Here is an 18,415-nt window from a genome sequence, read left to right on the forward strand (position 1 = left end):
CCTTTTCAATTAATTTTAGCTCAGCATCAGAGAGAGTTATATCAATTTCAGAACACTTTCTTAAAAGTTCTGGATATGTCAGATCAAGGTGAGAGGGTTGAAATAAGTCACAAATAGTTGGTATGTATCGGCTCTTGAGGATGAACTGTTCACAATAGGGTTGAACTAAGCTTAAAGCTACAGGTTTGATTTTACATTCGTTGAGTTTTGCAAACAGGGTTTCCATTTCTATCTTGGATGGGGCAGCAGAAGAACATGAATTTGGAAGGACACTAGGAGTAGGGATTGTCAGGTTGTTAAGATAAGTTGGCTGGGCGGTTGTAGCGTTTGCACATGTCTCGGAGAAATTTTTGATTTTATCATCTAAATTTTCCTTTAGCTTCTTAGCTGACTGGAAATTTATGTCCTGGACTTTCGCGTAAGGGACTTCGCTTACGTACGTCGGTAGTAACCACGTGCATTTCACTTGAGTGCATGCTAGCTTACCATTGATTCTTGTCCAAGCTTCAATATAGAATAAAAGACTTGCAACATGACTACAAGTCTCGGAAAGTCCTGCCTTACAGCCTAAGCAGTGTGCTGATATTACAGTACCTTCTTTACTTGTAATAATCCAAACTGGAAGAGGAGGCTCATTCATGCGCTGTGAATGTCTCACCTTCCCGATCACCACAAACTTATCGCAGATGACTTGGCCTTGGACACTAGTGATAAAACCCGAAACCATTTGGTTGTAAGCTTCCATACTTTTGAAGGCTTTGAATTGCTCCTTCGTATAGAAGCTTGTATCCATTACCAGATAACAAAGGAGATCTGTGGCCTCTATCGGCGGTAGACATTCTGGATCTAAGTTGGCGCCGATTAGTGTAGCTGGATCGATCCTTACCACTGATATTTTCTTCAAATAACGAGATTTCACGTGATTTTCTAACTTCTTTGCGTAATCACTTACATTAGGAATATCGTGCTCTTTTGATAATGGTTCTGCGTGACTTTTATCTTCTGTATTTTCAATAAAATCACGCGACATTTATATTCTCCGCTTCAAAACACATGCATCTCTCTGTTATATGACATATGCTAATTAGCTCGTGCGACACCAACATGGCGGACGATAACATTTGATAGGTGTATGACGTCACATGAAAACCAAGAATTGTTATGTCCTCCAAATAGCGCTGCGCAGCCGTGACGTCATAAATACAAAGACAAAGGCGAAATTCGGATAAACAAACTTACAAGTTTACTTTCAGCAGATAATTTTCACAGCCGATCGCAGTTGATCTTAGTTTACATGGATTATTATTGTAAATTTAAGTAAAAATAAAAAAATCGGTTCGTATAATCCTCGTAGCGGTTAAACAGAATGCAATGTTTGTCCGAATCTTTAAGCTATTTTTAGAATCAGCGCGCTGCGCTATTAAGCTGCATTCCAAGGACTGCAAGGGGTGTATTGCATCACTACAAATTTACGCTATCGCCACCCCCATCTAAATTCACCCATGCCTTAATACCATAGTTGAACGCCCAAGGATCAAAACCTTTGGTAGGTATAAGATGACATAAATTTAGCTATTTATCTAGGTTAGCCATTAACAGTTACTGTAAATAGCGTACATCTAAATAAATGTTACTTAGCAATTAATCCTCAATTAGAGAGAGAAGAGCGAATTTTGAAAAAACCCACTAAACGCCATAAAATCGCGCCGAAACTTCACCAGAAGACTGAACAAGGTTCAAGCAACGACTGCAGCAAGTTCTGAAGCAAATTGTTGAGTGAAACATTTTGTTAGCTTCATCATAACTCCCATACATTCCATTATAAAACCATACACAGGAACCTTGTTTGGGTTGCCTGCAGTAAAGTGTCTACTTATAGGCCTCAGACATGGACGCTCAGTCCGAAAGTTTTTCGCAATAAATAAACATACGAACATGTGTGATGGATATACCACTCGTTTTATACTTTATCATGAATACCAGTCCCATGTACAAAGGCTGCTTCAGTAAAATGTCAGTATCAAAAGCTACTAGTTTTAGTTATCGAAAGTAGTTGATTATAAACAGCTGTAAAAAGCTTTTCTACTCACCAGCAATACTCTAGTAGGTTCAACGACCCATCTGTGAAAGGACTGCATTCGCTAGACACACAACCTCCCATTTTCGTTACGAGGAAAGAATACTATTCTTCGAGCTGGTTCGGCTATATCTACGGCCACGTCCAACAAGACAAGCGTACTGAAGGTTTTACTTTTAATTGCATTTATTTGATTAAATTCTTTTTAGATGCTAGCTCGTTGGAATTTGGAATTTGCGTCATTAGAAAATAAAGCAAAGGTTTTCCGTGAAAAATACTTTTAATTGTATTTATTCAAATCTCTTTTTTTCAGATGCCACCTCGTTGGAATTTGCGTCGTTAGAAAATAATAAAGCAAAGGTTTTTGGAAAAATGCGACCACGTGGGCCAGTTTTCGCATTCTCTCGGATTCTCTATTCCCTAAGAATTACTACCCGTGCGCAAAGAAGATTGATTATTTAATAGTTTCCCTCTGTGTGGAGGAAGACGCATAAAATATATTTTCAAAAATGATAATGCAACCGGGGGGGCGGGGGGGGGGGGATGTGGGGGGGGGGGGGGGGGGTGGACACGGAGGTGGGGGTGGATGCGACATTGTCTAAATACACGACGTTCCAGCTTCTTGTCACGCCACAGGAAGAAAAAGGATGTCTTCTTCTTTAGAGCGGAAGCGAAGATTTTAAAGAAATGGCTGGAAATCAGTACTAAAGAACAAGGACGACGTAAACAACACTTCCTGTGAGTAAATATTAGCTTTTATTATTTTTTTCTTTCGTGATATTACATTTAGTTTTCAAAGCTTCCTCTGGTCACGCCAGCTTGGTGTTTCCTTTCAAATTTTTGTTTATAGTCTCCGGCTAGCAAAGTGCAATGGCCGAAGACAGAATCCGCTTCAACGCTGACCTAACGAGGTCAATGTCACGTGAATCAGTTCTTGGAAATCAAAGTCTATTTGCCAATGTCACGTGAACGGTTCTTGGAAATCAAAGACTGACCAGTCTGGAGAAGGTACCATTCAATAGCGAAAATGTTGTCTTCCTGCCCGACTTCTGGTACGAAAGATCCAATTAAACCAAAAAGGTGATGTAACTATCGATATGTATTTGTCAGATTAATTCATTGTTGATATTCATGAGCGTGGTTTGTAATTAGCATTGTAAACGTGTGTAAACAAGGTGTGAATCCTGAACGTTAGCTCTTGCCAAGCATGCAGAAGACGGCATGCTGCTGGTTGACTATGAAAAACAGCAAAAATATGGTTTAATCTTTCTTTGTTTTTACACGCTAATTCACATGAATGAGTTTTGTAGTATCTCAATTTTAAAATGCTTTACTAGAAGGCAGAAAAAACCTTGAGCAACAATTACGGATTAAAGCAGTAGCTCCTTCCTTGTTTTCTGAGAATCCAATGACATAACTTGACCTTCATTTAAAATAATTATGCTCATGAAAAATTAACAAATTAAGCGAAGCAGCAAATTATTTATTTATCGAAACAGATTGGATTAGTTTTATCATCTGAAAACCAAAATGATTACAGTAGCTATAAAGTAGTTCTTTTTCATAGCAACTTTATCTTATTTGCATACTGTCTCAGTCTGAAGGAATTTGAGTTGAAAGCTGTGGCAGTGGTAAGCTACAGTCAAAACAAACCAAATCGAATAAATTAAACTGTAGACTGGACTGTCTGTTGGAATTTACTTGTATTGCATTTCTGAGAGCTTAGACTTTTAAAATTATTTGGGGGAATTCAATTGCAACTTTGTAGAGTTATGTTGAAATCAGGCAGTTTTACAATCCAGTTTTCGTACTTTTGGGCCTTTCTTTGATATACATTCAGATATCGTTATTTTACAAAATGTATAAAACTTAAAATGAAATCAATTTTTAAACATTTCTGTAGCATTTTCTTTTTGCCCAAAAGCTTAAAATGAGAAAGTTAGTCATCGATTGTTCTCCTGGACAGGCGTCGTTCGAAGACCGTAAACTAATAGTCAAAACAAACCAAATCGAATAAATTAAACTGTAGACTGGACTGTCTGTTGGAATTTACTTGTATTGCATTTCTGAGAGCTTAGACTTTTAAAATTATTTGGGGGAATTCAATTGCAACTTTGTAGAGTTATGTTGAAATCAGGCAGTTTTACAATCCAGTTTTCGTACTTTTGGGCCTTTCTTTGATATACATTCAGATATCGTTATTTTACAAAATGTATAAAACTTAAAATGAAATCAATTTTTAAACATTTCTGTAGCATTTTCTTTTTGCCCAAAAGCTTAAAATGAGAAAGTTAGTCATCGATTGTTCTCCTGGACAGGCGTCGTTCGAAGACCGTAAACTAATAGTCAAAACAAACCAAATCGAATAAATTAAACTGTAGACTGGACTGTCTGTTGGAATTTACTTGTATTGCATTTCTGAGAGCTTAGACTTTTAAAATTATTTGGGGGAATTCAATTGCAACTTTGTAGAGTTATGTTGAAATCAGGCAGTTTTACAATCCAGTTTTCGTACTTTTGGGCCTTTCTTTGATATACATTCAGATATCGTTATTTTACAAAATGTATAAAACTTAAAATAAAATCAATTTTTAAACATTTCTGTAGCATTTTCTTTTTGCCCAATAGCTTAAAATGAGAAAGTTAGTATCGATTGTTCTCCTGGACAGGCGTCGTTCGAAGACCGTAAACTAAGGGACGGATCATTAGATTTTTGAGAGGGACGGGGGGTGGGGCAAAAACCAAAAACAAAAACAAAAAAACACTACAGCTTTAAAAAGTGAAAAGAAAAAAAAAAAAAAAAAAAATTTTAAAATCGTGCATAAGAAAAGTGCCAGAAAAATATCGAAATTGTGTCCAAAAAAATTCCTGCACAGCCATGAGGCGTAAAAAAATATTCCTGCACAAAATAAATTGCTCAACCTCCTCGCCCCCCCCCCCCCCCCCTCCAAAAATCTAATGGTTCGTTCCTAAGGTTTAATAATCGATGGATTAAATTTTGTGGTTGTTATATACTTATCAACATAGTCGGCAGTCGATTTATGAATAAAAGAAATACTCAATATATCGCGAAGAAAGGTACATTTTGTTAACAATAACATCATAGTTTTCTTCTTCTCTTGTGTTTTGTTTGCTCCTGAGCGGCCTGGTAATTACACGGCCAATCCCATCATCCAGAACGACCCGATTTGTATCAACAAAGCGTTGTATTTTCTGGCCAGGGTTGTGTCTCTTAGACCAACTGGCAAAATGGGGATCTGTATCTCAAGCGAAGGGAGCTACATTCTTGAACAGAATTGGTATGTAAGAAAACATTTGTGGTGGTTCTAAAAAAGAATTCGATATTTGTTGACAGTGAAACTGTTTGAAACATTGTAGTCACGCTAGCTCTCTCGATATAGAATAGTATTTCTTTTATTTTTCCCTAGTGATCCGATATTGATCCTGTAATATGTGCTTTTAGATAACAAACTGAATCAGTCCTAGAAAGGTCGATTGATATAGGAATTTTAGTATACTATCAAGTGCTAGCTGAATGTAAAAACACAAAAGCACGGCAGACAATAATGTTTGATGTGTCTGGGAGAAGAGATGACCTTGCAAAGACAAAAAACTGTAAAAACAACTCCATAAAAATGTCGGAATTTGTAGAAGACAACTATGGTTTACCTTTTAATGCAAAACCACAAACAATTTCCTAAATTTCAAGGTATAATTCAATTTTTTCAAGTCGAATACACAAGAAAAAGCTAACTTTAAAGTCAATCTTGATTAGACAATGACCTAATAAATGTAAATTACAATGAGGACAGTGCTTTTTTACTACTTTTTTTTGACATGCATCCCTCGAGTGAAACATTTAGAAATAAGTTGTCTTTTGATCACACAGCATATTTGAGTTCAATCCTACTTTTTTAGAGGGTTTGAAGCAGTAAAAAGCTCAGAAAACAAAAATCTGAATAAAGTCAAGTTTTCATGGTTCGAGTGTCTTCACTGTAAGTCCGTTTCTTGGAAAAGAAATTACAAAGAAAATCGAGGTGAATTATTACTACCATCCCTTCAACGTGGGATTAGTTTCGTCGGGAAAAAATATACTTCGGGAAATAAATATTTTGCTTTAGGTGGGAGAATTGGATAGATGAATACGATACAAGTGAATATCTATATTCATAATAGGCAACGGGAGCTCTTCTACTTTTTGAGTATAAATTTAACTTTGCATTTTGCGAAGAAAGTGTGTAATAAATGCACGAATAACGCAAACTGGAAAAATATACCAATGCGACTTATCGAAGTTAAGGGTGTATTTTGGGTCTGAGAATTGTAGAGGGAAGGAGAATATGTTCAGGTGGATATGAGAATGTTTATATCAGACACCCCACTTTTCAAACCGCGTCTGTTCATTGCGTTGCATTTGTCAACTTCCGCTATGTGTTTTGTTGCTCACCGCATGTTTTCCATAAAAAAGAAAAATCAGTGTAACTTATAATATTAATAACAAAATAAACTGTGTCGTGAGGACTTAAAACAGAAGATCCCGAGATGATTATGGTATTGTAGCAAGCAATTTCCTGAATTAAGGTTAGACCAGGGCCCGGTTGTACGAAGGGTGAATAGCGCTATCCGGCGGATAAATCCTTATCCATTGAATAAGTCGATACTGTTATCCAACAAATATATCCACTGGATAAGATTTATCCGTCGCATAGCGCTATTTCATCCTTGGCAGTGATATTCTTCCACTCGTCCTATCCCAAACTTTGGAGAAAACATGTGAGGTGTACATGAAGGACATTCCACAAGGTTAACTTTGGAACACGTTTGGCAGAATATTTGCATAGACATAATGATATTACAGGTGCAATTGTTATGCAAATATTCTCCCGATCTTGACAGTAGTGTAGAACAACCGAGAGCTGTTGCTGTCGACCGACGAGGTGAGCTCTTTAGGTATACCTCACTTTAAAAAATTTATTCTCCAAAGTTTGGATAGGACGAGCTGTAGAAATTTCACTACCATCAAGATAAAGCTCTGATCTATTGATGTAGGAAGTTTCAAGAAAAAACTTGGAACCGTTTTGAAGAAAACTGCGAAAATGTGATTTATAGTGAAACTCTCATATTTGAGGTTTACAACGACAATTAGAAAAAAACTTTTTATGCAATGACTTTTTAAGATTTGATGCTGATCTTTCACAAAGCTTATCCGCAATACTCGGAAATGGATATGTGAAAAATTCAAGGCAATTCATTCAATGGTAATGTTTTTACAGCGCGATATTTTATATGCTTCAAATTTTCAATCGAATTTTCAAGCGGCCTTATGACTTCTTTTTTCTGCCCGCTAGACTTTCCATCCAAATTAACACACAGGCTGCATTGGTACTAGATGATAAGATTCTGAAAATATCAGAAAAATCGTACATGAGGATGAGGAGAAAAAAGCTAAAAAACTAAAAATAGCACTGTTTGATTTTCGGCCGTAATAATAGGCTAAACTCTTAAAAATAAAATAAAATAAAATAGTAAATAGTAAGACGAAACTTTGGTTATTAAACCTTGATAATGTAGTCAAGATGACTCTGAAACGTCGGATTTTGGCGTTAATTTTCATTATAAGTACATTTTCAAAATCTGTCTTACTTAAAATAAAATACACTGTTAAAATCTAGGACAACCAAAGCACATTATATGAAAATTCCAGTTAAATTGACGAGCGAGAATAAAATTGTCCAAAATTCGCTCTGAATTAGTTTGGTTCCACTTTACAAGTGCGGACACTCAAACCATGAACACTTCAAGCTTTTTTTGACATTTTTCCATAACTATCCAATCACAGCTCTCTGTAGAAACAAATAAATCAAACAATTTTAGGCAACTAACTCTCTGAAAAGTCGAGACAAACTATCAATGAAGTTTGGAACCGAGTTAGGAACCGAGTGATCGAGTTAGGAACCGAGTGATCGAGTTAGGAACCGGAGTAAGGAACTGGAGTTAGGAATTCGCGGGGAAGCTAAACAAGGAACTGAAGAAAGTGGCGAATCACATCAAAATTCATGCTTAACTTTGTAGTACTAAATGTTATTTTTGCCACACACACACACACACATAAAAAAAAAAAAAAAAAAAAAAAAAAAAAAAGAAAAGAAAAGAAAAGAATAAAATAAATATCCTAAAATAAATAATCTCCTTGTAAAGATTTTTATCTGAAAGAAAGTAATATCACGCAAGTTAAAACGCTAAGCTGATCAACTATAAGAAAGTTTATGGTTTCAATTTCATAAGGTTTTAATCAATGAATTAATAAACGCATTTCTAGATAAACCTGTGAAATACAGACAACCCTTTAACGTGAAATGCACTTTAGCGTATTACGAATTATGGTAATTTGGCTCTCTTATTGTCAATAAATGACTCTTACTATTTATTACTCTTTCATTTGTACACTTAAGATATAATTGATTAAGTTCAGTCAAGGATGTAATAATTTAGCATAACAAAGAGCTGGATTTTGAATAACTTGTCTCCATCGTGATTGGATCGAAGAGACAGCACATATTGAGCCAGCAAACTTTGGTCAGCGTACAAGTCGTAGTAACAAAAGTGCAGGCTCTGGGCTCGAGATTTCCAATATTTCAGTTTAATTTCGTTTTGTTCAATATTTATCTTTTTTTATGCTACATTTGTTTTGTTTTATTTTGATCTCGGTTCCTAACTCTGGTTCCTAACTCGGTTCCAGTAACTCGGTTCCGAACTTGAAAGATAGGCGTCCTCTGAAAGAGACACGCAGGCTAATGAACTGCTAGACTGTCGGACAAAGTGCAAACTTTCAATAATTTACAGAAATAGAACAAAAATATCGTTCATTGACGAGGAAGGTATTATGAAATAATTGTTAAGCTTTATATTGTACATTTTTTTTCAAAAAAAAAAAAAAAAAAAGAGAGAGAATTATAGGGGTAATGAAAATATATTCAGGTGGATACGAGAATGTTCAAACCTCGTCTGTTCATCGCGTTTCACTTGTCAACATCCACGTCGTGTTTTGTTGCTCACTGCATGTTTTCCATAAAAAAGAAAAATCATGCAGTGTAACTTATAATATTAACAAAATAATTTGTGTCATGAGGACTTAAAACAGAAGATCCCGAGGTGATCATGGTATTGTAGCAAATAATTTCCTGATTTAATATTTAACGTTTTCAAAAAAACTTTATTTTTCAGTCAAGACGCTCCGGGCCTTTACATTGGTCACTCAGATGTCACACAGCGAATATCTGCGGAAAAGGTACGATACTCAGATTCTCAGATACTATGATACTCAGGTTAGGTAAGAACTAAACCGCTATTTCCATGAAGTTATCAGAGACCACTTATCTAATCTGAGTTGGGAGGAGAGGGGAGGAGAGGGGATGAAGAAAGGTGGATACGGACACGCCTGGATCTCAGATTCTTTCTCCAAGAAAGTTAGCTTGATGACCAAACAAATGTTTAGATCTTTTAAATTCGTATTATTAGATTTAGCCGCAAAGGTGGACAAAAAAATCCGAAAAGGAGGTTTCGCAGATTCGGGCAAAACACAGTTGAGATACCGACCACTTATATCTTTTCTGTGATCAGCTAACACAAACTCTCCCTCCCCCATGACATCTTTGCATCTCCACTTTGAGGTCCATCATCTAGCTCAATATTTCAATATGTATGATATTAGGCTCATATGAGTAGAGTAAAAAATCTTTTAATTAAAATGCAATAAAAGATAACGAAACAAATTTTTGACGTAGAAACCGGGACTGGAAGATGAGCAGCCTGGCCTCCTTCCAGATATCATGGATTCTCGCCTTGTTCTCAAGACAGTTCGTGTGTTCCTGAGTTCCACCTTCACTGATACAAGAGTGGATCGCAATGCTTTGATGGAAGAGGTTTTTGAACCAATCAGAGAGCTTTGTCAGGAACATGGGATAGCATTTGAAGTGGTGGATTTACGTTGGGGTAAGTATCGTATTACAAGAAATAAAGGTCTGTTTTCTGCAACGTTATGGTTCCTAGTGACCCCAACATATATTACCTTTGCAACAGTTTATAGTATTAGCATACAATAATCATTATTATAGTAACGGTAATTTTGTTTAATGAAGCCTATATTTCAAAAACATTCCAACAAGGTATTCGTCAGGAATCTGTAGACGATCATCGCGTGGTGAACATCTGTATGGAAGAAATTAAACGCTGTCAAGAGACCTCCCTCGGTATTGCGTTCATGGCGATACTTGGAGATAGATATGGCTGGCGTCCACTCCCTCCCTCTATCGTGGCTAAAGAACTTGACGCTCTATTTGAACATATTGATCCATCAGAACATCAACTTATACTGAAGTGGTACCTGCGTGATGATAATGCAATACCTCCTTCTTACGTCCTGCAACCTATCTCCACCGAGTTTCCCGTACGATCAGAGAACAAGGACGAGGTGTCTATTGCTTGGAAGGACTGGGGCAAGGTAGAGAAGACCATATGGAATTCGTTGAAGTCTGCTGTGGATGTTGTCGAAGCGGATACAGAACTAAAACGTGCGTTCACCAAATCTGTTACTCACCTAGAGGTGGAGAGAGGAGTATTGACCGAGGATCCAACCAGCCAGCAGTCACTTGTGATTGACAGACGATTTGATAATGTTAATGAGGAGGATCCTCGGGCTAGAGACTTTAAGGATATTCAGGTATTAGTGTTTTCATTGGCAGTAGACCTTTTCCTACAGCTTGCGAATTTGGGGAGAAAATAAAGCTCCTGTCCGGCTGACTTTCAAAATTGTGGTTTAAAAATAAGTTAGAATTTTACTCGTCTCCTATGACACTCGCCAGCCGTGTGGGGGTTTTTATACATGACATTGTCGGGAAACACAAACTCACAAAGTTTTCAAGGTCACGTTCCAATAGAATGTCATGGAAACCCCTTGATTGCCGTTCCCCAAAACCTAATTTGTCCCAATCGTCAGTAATATACCCCTTGCATATGACTTCGCAGCTCAATTTGGATGGGCAAAACAAAAGGATTTCAATCTCATGAGGATTGGAAACCTATGGTTATGTCCTTCAAATCGAGCTGCATTCCGACGTGCTGCAAGGGGTCTATTGCATTTCGCATTCCACGAGTATTACTGAAAATTACTGAAAATGATAAACATATAAAACACGTAATACCTTTCAGGACGAGAAAAGTATTGCCTTGGTTAATGATCTGAAAGAGAACAAGATCCCTTCGTACCTGGATGTCAAGTCTGTTTTAAAATTCAAACACCTCAAGTGGTACAGAGAAGGGCTGACTATCGATACTCATGAAAATTACATCAAAGGTTCGTTAGCAGTCTCTATGAAGGTACAAAGTGTTTCCAATGTTTTCCAATGTGTTTCAACGGTCCTTTGATTTCTTTTTTTAGATATGTGTTCCAAGGTGAAGACTCTCTTAACTGCTCGTATCAATGAGATCATCGAAGCAATAGGTCCTGCAAACCCTCTAAGAGAGGAGATAACACGACATGCTCTATTCTGTAGAGATCACGTTCACTCCTTTGTAGGACGTACAGATATCTTATCAACTATCCACCAATACGTTGGCCAAAATAATCCAACCATGCCTTTGGTTCTGCATGGAGAGTCTGGAGTTGGGAAGACGACGCTAGTAGCAAAAGCCACAATGGAAATTCAAGAAAGCAATCCCAACATGGCGGTGTTGTATCGGTTTTGTGGCACGACGCCACAGGCTTCTACTGGACGTGAACTCACTCTAAGCTTGTGTAACCAGATAAAACAGGTATGGTGTTGTGCATGACCCAACGGATCATCTTGGCTAATACTGTGCAGAATATTGACATGTATTGTGTAGTACAGGTGTGGTATGGTGTTGTGCATGAATGCGGACTCAAGACCATCTTGGCTAATACTGTGTAGAATATTGACATATCGTACAGTTGTGGTATCTGTAAGATCTTCTTGGCCAATAATGTATAGAATATTGACATGTATATTATGTAGGTGTACCACGTAACTGATGAACTGGAAGAGGATTATGGGTCTCTCTGTGAAGCCTTCCCAAAGATCATGGCACATGCGTCAAAAGAGAAACCTCTGTGCATCTTGATTGATTCACTGGACCAGCTGACAGACGAAAATGGAGCGAGACGCTTTTTGGAGTGGTTACCAAGACGAATTCCCGCGCATGTACGGTTGATTGTGTCGACTTTACCGGAGGAAGGTGGCTGTTTGAACAGACTCCGGACTTTTGGTCTGCCAGGCAAGAACTTTGTTCAAGTAAGCCTTGCACATACTTATCTAAAATATATGATTCTTTTCCGTTACTGGAATTCCATTGTTTCTAGACTCAACACCCAGCAATTTCATTGCTGCATATAGGAAAGGCAATGAGATCTCCCTATTTTCTAATTTGACTGGTTCTTTACTAATATTTTACCTTCAAAAAGAGATTCATTCGAACTCATCATTGTCTACATAAGTTTGAAAGTAAAAATTAAATTATTTGGATATTTTTTAGGTCCAGCGTCTGGAACCGAGTGATGGGGCTGCCATATTGGACACATGGCTTCAACAAGCTAAAAGAAAACTGACGCCCGAACAAAGAGGTCTTGTCCTGAAGGCCTTTGAGAACTGTCCTTTACCACTGTACATGCAGTTGGTGTTTAACGAATGCCGTAGTTGGCAGTCCTACAGGTAAAACTAATCAACAAACTGCAATTTGTTTGTCCAGAAGTAACAAGCATAACAAGTAGTTCGTAGTTTGACCTCAGTGTTCTCTCGCACTTGTTTCGAGTTCTATATCTGTAACTGCTCTGGATGTGGTGTAAGGAAACGATATCAACTGCCTTGTTCAAATTTAGTTCATGAATATATATTAAATATATGTATATATATTTTTGTTTACAGGAAAGTTTCTGAGCTCAGCCTTCAGCCGGACGTGGTGAGTATGGTCAACGCTCTCTACGAACGACTTGAGAAATACCACGGGAAGCTACTGGTTAGTCGTGTGTTGGGTTTCCTGGCAGCCGTGTCTGATGGCATCAACAAGGATGATATTCTACACATCTTGAGCTGTGACGAGCAGCTGTTGAAAGACGTCTTGGTTTGGCACGAGCCTCCTAAGAGAAGGTTACCACCATTGTTGTTGGCACGTCTTAAATACGACCTGGGACCCTTCTTGGTGGAAAGAGGTGCGCACGGAGTATCGCTGGTGGCATTTTATCATCGGTAAGGCTCAGAACCACTCGCAACTAGTAGATCAATTAAAGGTGAAATCTAGTTTACTTAGCCGAGGCGAATTTGCCTCCCATTAAAGATTTTTAAATTAATTTATAAAAGTTACCGTTTCTGGGTTAAACGTTGCCGATACTACTCAAGGAAATGACATGTTGCCTAAAATGGGAAACCAAATTTAGTTCAATTCTCTTAAATAAACAAATGACCTAAGAAAGAACTTTTAAAACCGAACCAAACTACATGAGACCAAACACGGTTAATTTATTTCATTTTTTCCAGTCAATTCATCGAAGTAGCAGCAAAGCGTTACCTGTCTGGTGATGACTACAAATCAACCTACCAGTCATTAGTCAAGTACTACTCGGGCCAGTATTACAATCAATATGGTAAAGATCGTGCAATACCATCACAACCAACTGCCTACTCAGCAGACGCTCTCAACATCAGGAAACTGGAACTCCTTCCAAGATCTCTGATGGAAGCCAGAGATTTCGAGCAGTTCCGTCGATGGCTGGGAGATTTGGAATTCATTCAAGCCAAGTGTATGGCTGGCCTGGGGTATGACACCATGGCAGAATGTACACTTGGTTATCAATATGCTCTGCAAGAAGACGTCAGCCAAGACATCAAAAACGATCTTGATGACATTTTGGGGTTTCTACGATCTGAAGTGCACATTTTATCAAAGAATCCGATTCTGACTTTTCAACAAGCTGTGAATTATCCCAAAAAAAGTTGGATCGGACGAGCAGCAGAGGCCATGCAAAAGGGATTCGGGGACATGTCAGAGAAGAGCGTGATACCTCGTCCAGATGGATGGATAGAATGGATAAACAAGCCTGAGGTGTCCGAAGCTTTTGAGTTTGAATTGGATGGACATTCTAAAGGAGTGTTGTCCACGTGCTTCTCTCGTGATAACAGGTACAGTATGAACAATTGTGTCACCGTTTCACGATAATTCTTTTGGAATTCCCATGCTGCATGGTGGAGAAATATTACTTGAGGAATGACAAGGTTCAAAAAGCTAAAAGATTTTTGTTCTGTTTGTTTGCTTGTTAGGAAGATCCTGTCTGCATCAGAAGACTGCAGCATTCGTTTCTGGGACAGTCAGACGGGTTCACTCCTTGCACAGCTGGATGGACACACGGCTGCAGTAACATCAATCAAAACATCTCCAGACGGAAAGCTTGTTGCCTCAAGCTCTGAAGACCACACCATCCGACTATGGGACTATCAAGAAGAAAAGCTGATCAGATGTTTGGAAGGCCATCAAAAGAGAGTGACATCCATTGCATTCAACGGAGATGGTACCAAGCTGTTGTCCGTATCGCTGGACAAGACAATGCGCGTGTGGGACGTAAGGACGGGAGCATGCATAGAGACAATATCAGGACATTCTGGATATCCACTGTGCTGTGTCTGGTCACCTGTTGATGATGGTGTTGCAGCGAGTTGTGGTGATCAGTTGGAGATCTTCATCTGGGACTTGGACAACAAATGTGTCAGGTTTGTTACACGAAAATTAAATAAAGGTATAAACCCCTTGCAGCATATTATCAATGAAGCTCTTTTTGGAGAGCAAAACAACGAATTAACTGTCTAATGTTTAGTACTCGAGATTGGCCTTCCCTGGGAATGCTTGGGTCTATAGTGCATACTATAGTTTACGGTTTATGGTTGTCATCCTCATTCAGTTGAGCACCAGTGTAGTCTGTTTACTGATTCCCTACATATTAACCTATTCTATAGCCTTGAATCCTTTGAGGGTTTTTGAACCCATATTTTCATAAACTGTTGCGTTATCATTCTAGGTACAAGCTGGAAGGCCACACCATCGATGAAGCCATGATTAATTTCCCCGATAAAGACAAGCTACGAGGACACGAGGAACTTTATTACGATTCTCTTCTGTGGTCGGTTGATTTCTCCAGTGATGGGAAAATGTTAGCGTCTACTGGTACGGATAGTAACGTGTTTGTCTGGGACGTGGAGACGGGAGAGAGGCGCTGTACTTTTAGTATTCCTAACGATGGATCTGCTGTTTGCTTTGTGGAAACTCCGCAAGGAAGACGCCTGGCTGCTGCCTCTGCTCCTCACATGACCGTGACTCTGTTCGATGTAGGAGACAATCCACAAACTATCGCTGTACTTGGCGGTCATTCTGACTGGGTTTTGGCTATTGCTTTTAGTTCTGATGGATCCCGGTTGACATCTGCCTCGAGAGACAAAACCATCCGTGTATGGGACATAGAGGCTGCAGAGAAATTGAAGGAGATTCGCTTTCACTCGGAAAGATGTTGGTGTGTTGCGTACTCGGGAGACGGTCGATGGCTTGCATCTGCTTCTGATGACTTCAAGGTAAGGAGCTGGTCAGTCTTGATTTGAATGCAGGATAGAAAGTAGACTCTTATTCTGATGTTAATATGGTTAGAAAACAGAAAGTGAAGTAAGGGATTAATTAGTGGTGGTTAGACAGTCACTGCTATTGTTGGTGCCAGTTTAAAGGTTCTTGGCACAGAGGTACTGTCAGTATTGTTACTGATATACTATATATATTTTATGGTTAGGTTGGTGTGTGGGACACCACGACTTTCCAACAGGTACTTGTTTACGAAGGACACGAGAAAAAGCGCAAGTTCTCTTGCGGTATTCGAGCCTGTACCTTCTCACGTGATTCAAGTCTAGTGGCCAGCGGTGGAGATGAGATGAAAATCCGTATTTGGTCCAGAGAAACTGGCAAGGACAAGATCGTTCTTCCGTGCGAGTCCATATTGTTACCGTGGTGTATCCGGTTTGGTGCAGAAGATAAACGCTTGATTGCAGTTGGAGAGTTTTCTAAAGGAGTCTTAGTGTGGGACCTGGAGACGGAGACCAAGATTGCTGACCTCGGCGGACACGAGCTTTTCTGTCAGTACACAGAGTTCTCTCCGTGCGGCAAATACATCATCTCGAGTTCCATCGATAATACTGCTAAGGTATGGAAAGCTGATACCTTTGATCAGGTGGCTACTCTGGATCATCCTAAATGGGCTACCTGTGCTGTGTTCTCGCATGACTGCAAGTTAATCGCGACGTGTTCCCCGGATTTGAAAGTTCGTCTTTGGAGTGTGGAAGATTTCAAAGAGAAAGCTGCATTGGAAGGCCACAAGTCTGAAATCCGAATGGTTTCGTTCTCACCAGATGATAATCACGTGGCAAGTGCTGGTCTTGATCAGAGCATTCGAGTGTGGAACGTGAAGAGCCAGGCCCAGGTGCAGGTGTTTCATGCTGTATCGGGTCTGTGGGGTTTAATGTGGCACCCGAAGGAGATGGATCTGTTGGCAGCTGGAGATGCTGTTGGATATTTGTATTTCTTGAAACTCAAATCAAGGGATAAATCGATGGCGATCAAAGAGTAACCCAAGAGTAACTGTAACTTGAGTTTGAATCACTCTTCACTGCTGATGAAAATCTTCGAAATCAAGGAAACGATTGAAAACCCTTTAGTTGTTTGTTATATGGACGCGTGCTTGAACTTTAGGTATGAACAAAGACGGATAAAGTTACGACCTTGGATAAAGTAGAAAAAATATAAGAACGAAAAACGTTTAATGGTAAGACAAAGTAGATGGTTGTTTTTGATTTTGCGATTTTAAACTAAGTAGAGTTCTCCAAAAAATAAACTATGAGAGAGAGTCCACATTGTCATGGTAACGCTTCTAGGATCTAGTGGTTAAAGTGAATGGAATTAGGTGTGGGCTTTTTAGATAGAATGTGAAAATCAAAATAATTTAGTTAGGGTACAAGAGAGACGGACAGTGAGAACAACACACAATTTCTAGAAAATGGTTTTAATTACGAAATATCACGCTTAGCAATAAAATAATATAATCATCTCTGTACAATTGTCATATTAATTACATTAACAATCACTAATGCTTTATATATTACCAATCTATTTCAATCATGACTAATAATTTAATAACCTTTACAATTGGGATATTAAGATATAACATATAAAATTTCCAAAACGCTGACTGGTTGGCAAAACAAGCCGACAATCCTATTGGCTGATGTAGTCTGGTCCCAGTATCCAACTGTCCGCGTGATCGAGAATACAGAGCGAAGGCTGGAACTAGACTAAATCTAGTATTATGGTACAATAATTACAGAACTATTTATAGAGCCGTGGGGTTTATAAACATTTCAGGCAATAATTTAACTTTTTTGAAGGATAGATAGATGGATGATTAAATGTCGAAGTGCAACGCGGCGGTTTCATAACGTCTTATGATAGCAAGGATTTTATAAAGTTGCATGTAATTATTACGTTAAATAGCATTGTTGAGAGTTTTCCTTTACGATACGATAAGGAACGTAAAGCAAGTGAACAAGAATGAGTGAGTTAGAGAAGTAGTATGACATCAGCAAAAAATGCACCAAGAGTAAGGAGTAGTAATAGGGTGGGTAGGAAGGTAGGTGTAGTCTCTACCATACGACTGTTTCCTCCCTAACATTGGTAGCAATGGCTTCACATTACAAGCTTATACGAATGCATTAGCACTACAAGGTAGAGGCCAACGAAGTACACTCTACTTCATATTCTGCCGTATATGTTCAGGTACTACTAAACAACGCTAAAAGCTATTTACAGAAGTAAAAAATGATGATTCTTTTTTAAGGGATAAATACTATTTGATGCAAACATATCCACTAATACCACTAAAGTGCTTCTTCACAGATCTATTGGTTCGCCTGGATCAAACCTGGCTCGATAGACAAAACGATGGTATCAAAGGCTGTCAAAGACCGCACTAGTTTGTTTTCTGTAGACAACAGGGTCTAGATCGAAAAGATGATATCAAAGGCTGTGCTAATCGATTTTCTGCATGATACAGAAGTAGAGTATCATCTTTGCAAGTCCAAGTAGATGACATCATCCTATTATGAAAGGGTGCACTAGTCAGTTGATGGTATAACATGCCCTGGTAGGATCTTAATACCGTCTTGATCGTGTAGGTTGTCTTGTTGATGCACCTGGAAATAAAATAGAGACAAAAGTTAAGGTTTTGGGTGCAGGTGCTTCTACCAA

General features: G+C 38.6%; 3 protein-coding genes across 5 annotated transcripts in view; 1 reads left to right on the forward strand and 2 right to left on the reverse strand.

Moving 5' to 3' along the window:
- Positions 1–2,536, reverse strand: part of LOC116292879 (NACHT domain- and WD repeat-containing protein 1-like) — a 15,968-nt gene extending 13,432 nt beyond the window's left edge. Inside the window, exon 1 of the mRNA XM_089036780.1 lies at positions 2,091–2,536. Coding sequence (XP_088892906.1) covers positions 2,091–2,161 — 71 coding nt within the window. The 5' untranslated portion in view covers positions 2,162–2,536. The remainder of the gene's footprint in view (positions 1–2,090) is intronic.
- Positions 2,537–2,661: 125 nt separating this feature from the next.
- LOC116288205 (NACHT domain- and WD repeat-containing protein 1) lies at positions 2,662–17,219 on the forward strand. Of its 3 annotated transcripts, XM_031694958.2 has the most exons (14): positions 2,662–2,815; positions 2,928–3,157; positions 9,302–9,365; positions 9,862–10,069; positions 10,243–10,796; positions 11,285–11,429; positions 11,514–11,887; positions 12,109–12,384; positions 12,626–12,801; positions 13,015–13,335; positions 13,624–14,265; positions 14,404–14,850; positions 15,156–15,702; positions 15,912–17,219. In XM_031694958.2, exons 2-14 carry the CDS (start codon positions 3,105–3,107, stop codon positions 16,740–16,742), a joined length of 4,638 nt encoding a protein of 1,545 aa, XP_031550818.2. In that variant the 5' UTR covers positions 2,662–2,815; positions 2,928–3,104; the 3' UTR covers positions 16,743–17,219. The 3 variants fall into 3 exon arrangements, with proteins under 3 accessions (XP_031550818.2, XP_031550819.2, XP_031550820.2); XM_031694959.2 differs by lacking the exon at positions 2,662–2,815 and having other exon boundaries at positions 2,861–3,157; XM_031694960.2 differs by lacking the exons at positions 2,662–2,815; positions 2,928–3,157 and adding an exon at positions 5,180–5,376.
- Positions 17,159–18,415, reverse strand: part of LOC116288203 (uncharacterized) — a 70,877-nt gene continuing 69,620 nt past the window's right edge. Inside the window, exon 41 of the mRNA XM_089036325.1 lies at positions 17,159–18,360. Coding sequence (XP_088892451.1) covers positions 18,320–18,360 — 41 coding nt within the window. The 3' untranslated portion in view covers positions 17,159–18,319. The remainder of the gene's footprint in view (positions 18,361–18,415) is intronic.

Source organism: Actinia tenebrosa, unplaced genomic scaffold (genome assembly GCF_029948245.1).
Source record: "Actinia tenebrosa isolate PJP-AT-01 unplaced genomic scaffold, QUT_ActTen_1.0 PGA_scaffold4__44_contigs__length_22323623, whole genome shotgun sequence".
NCBI lineage: Eukaryota > Metazoa > Cnidaria > Anthozoa > Actiniaria > Actiniidae > Actinia > Actinia tenebrosa.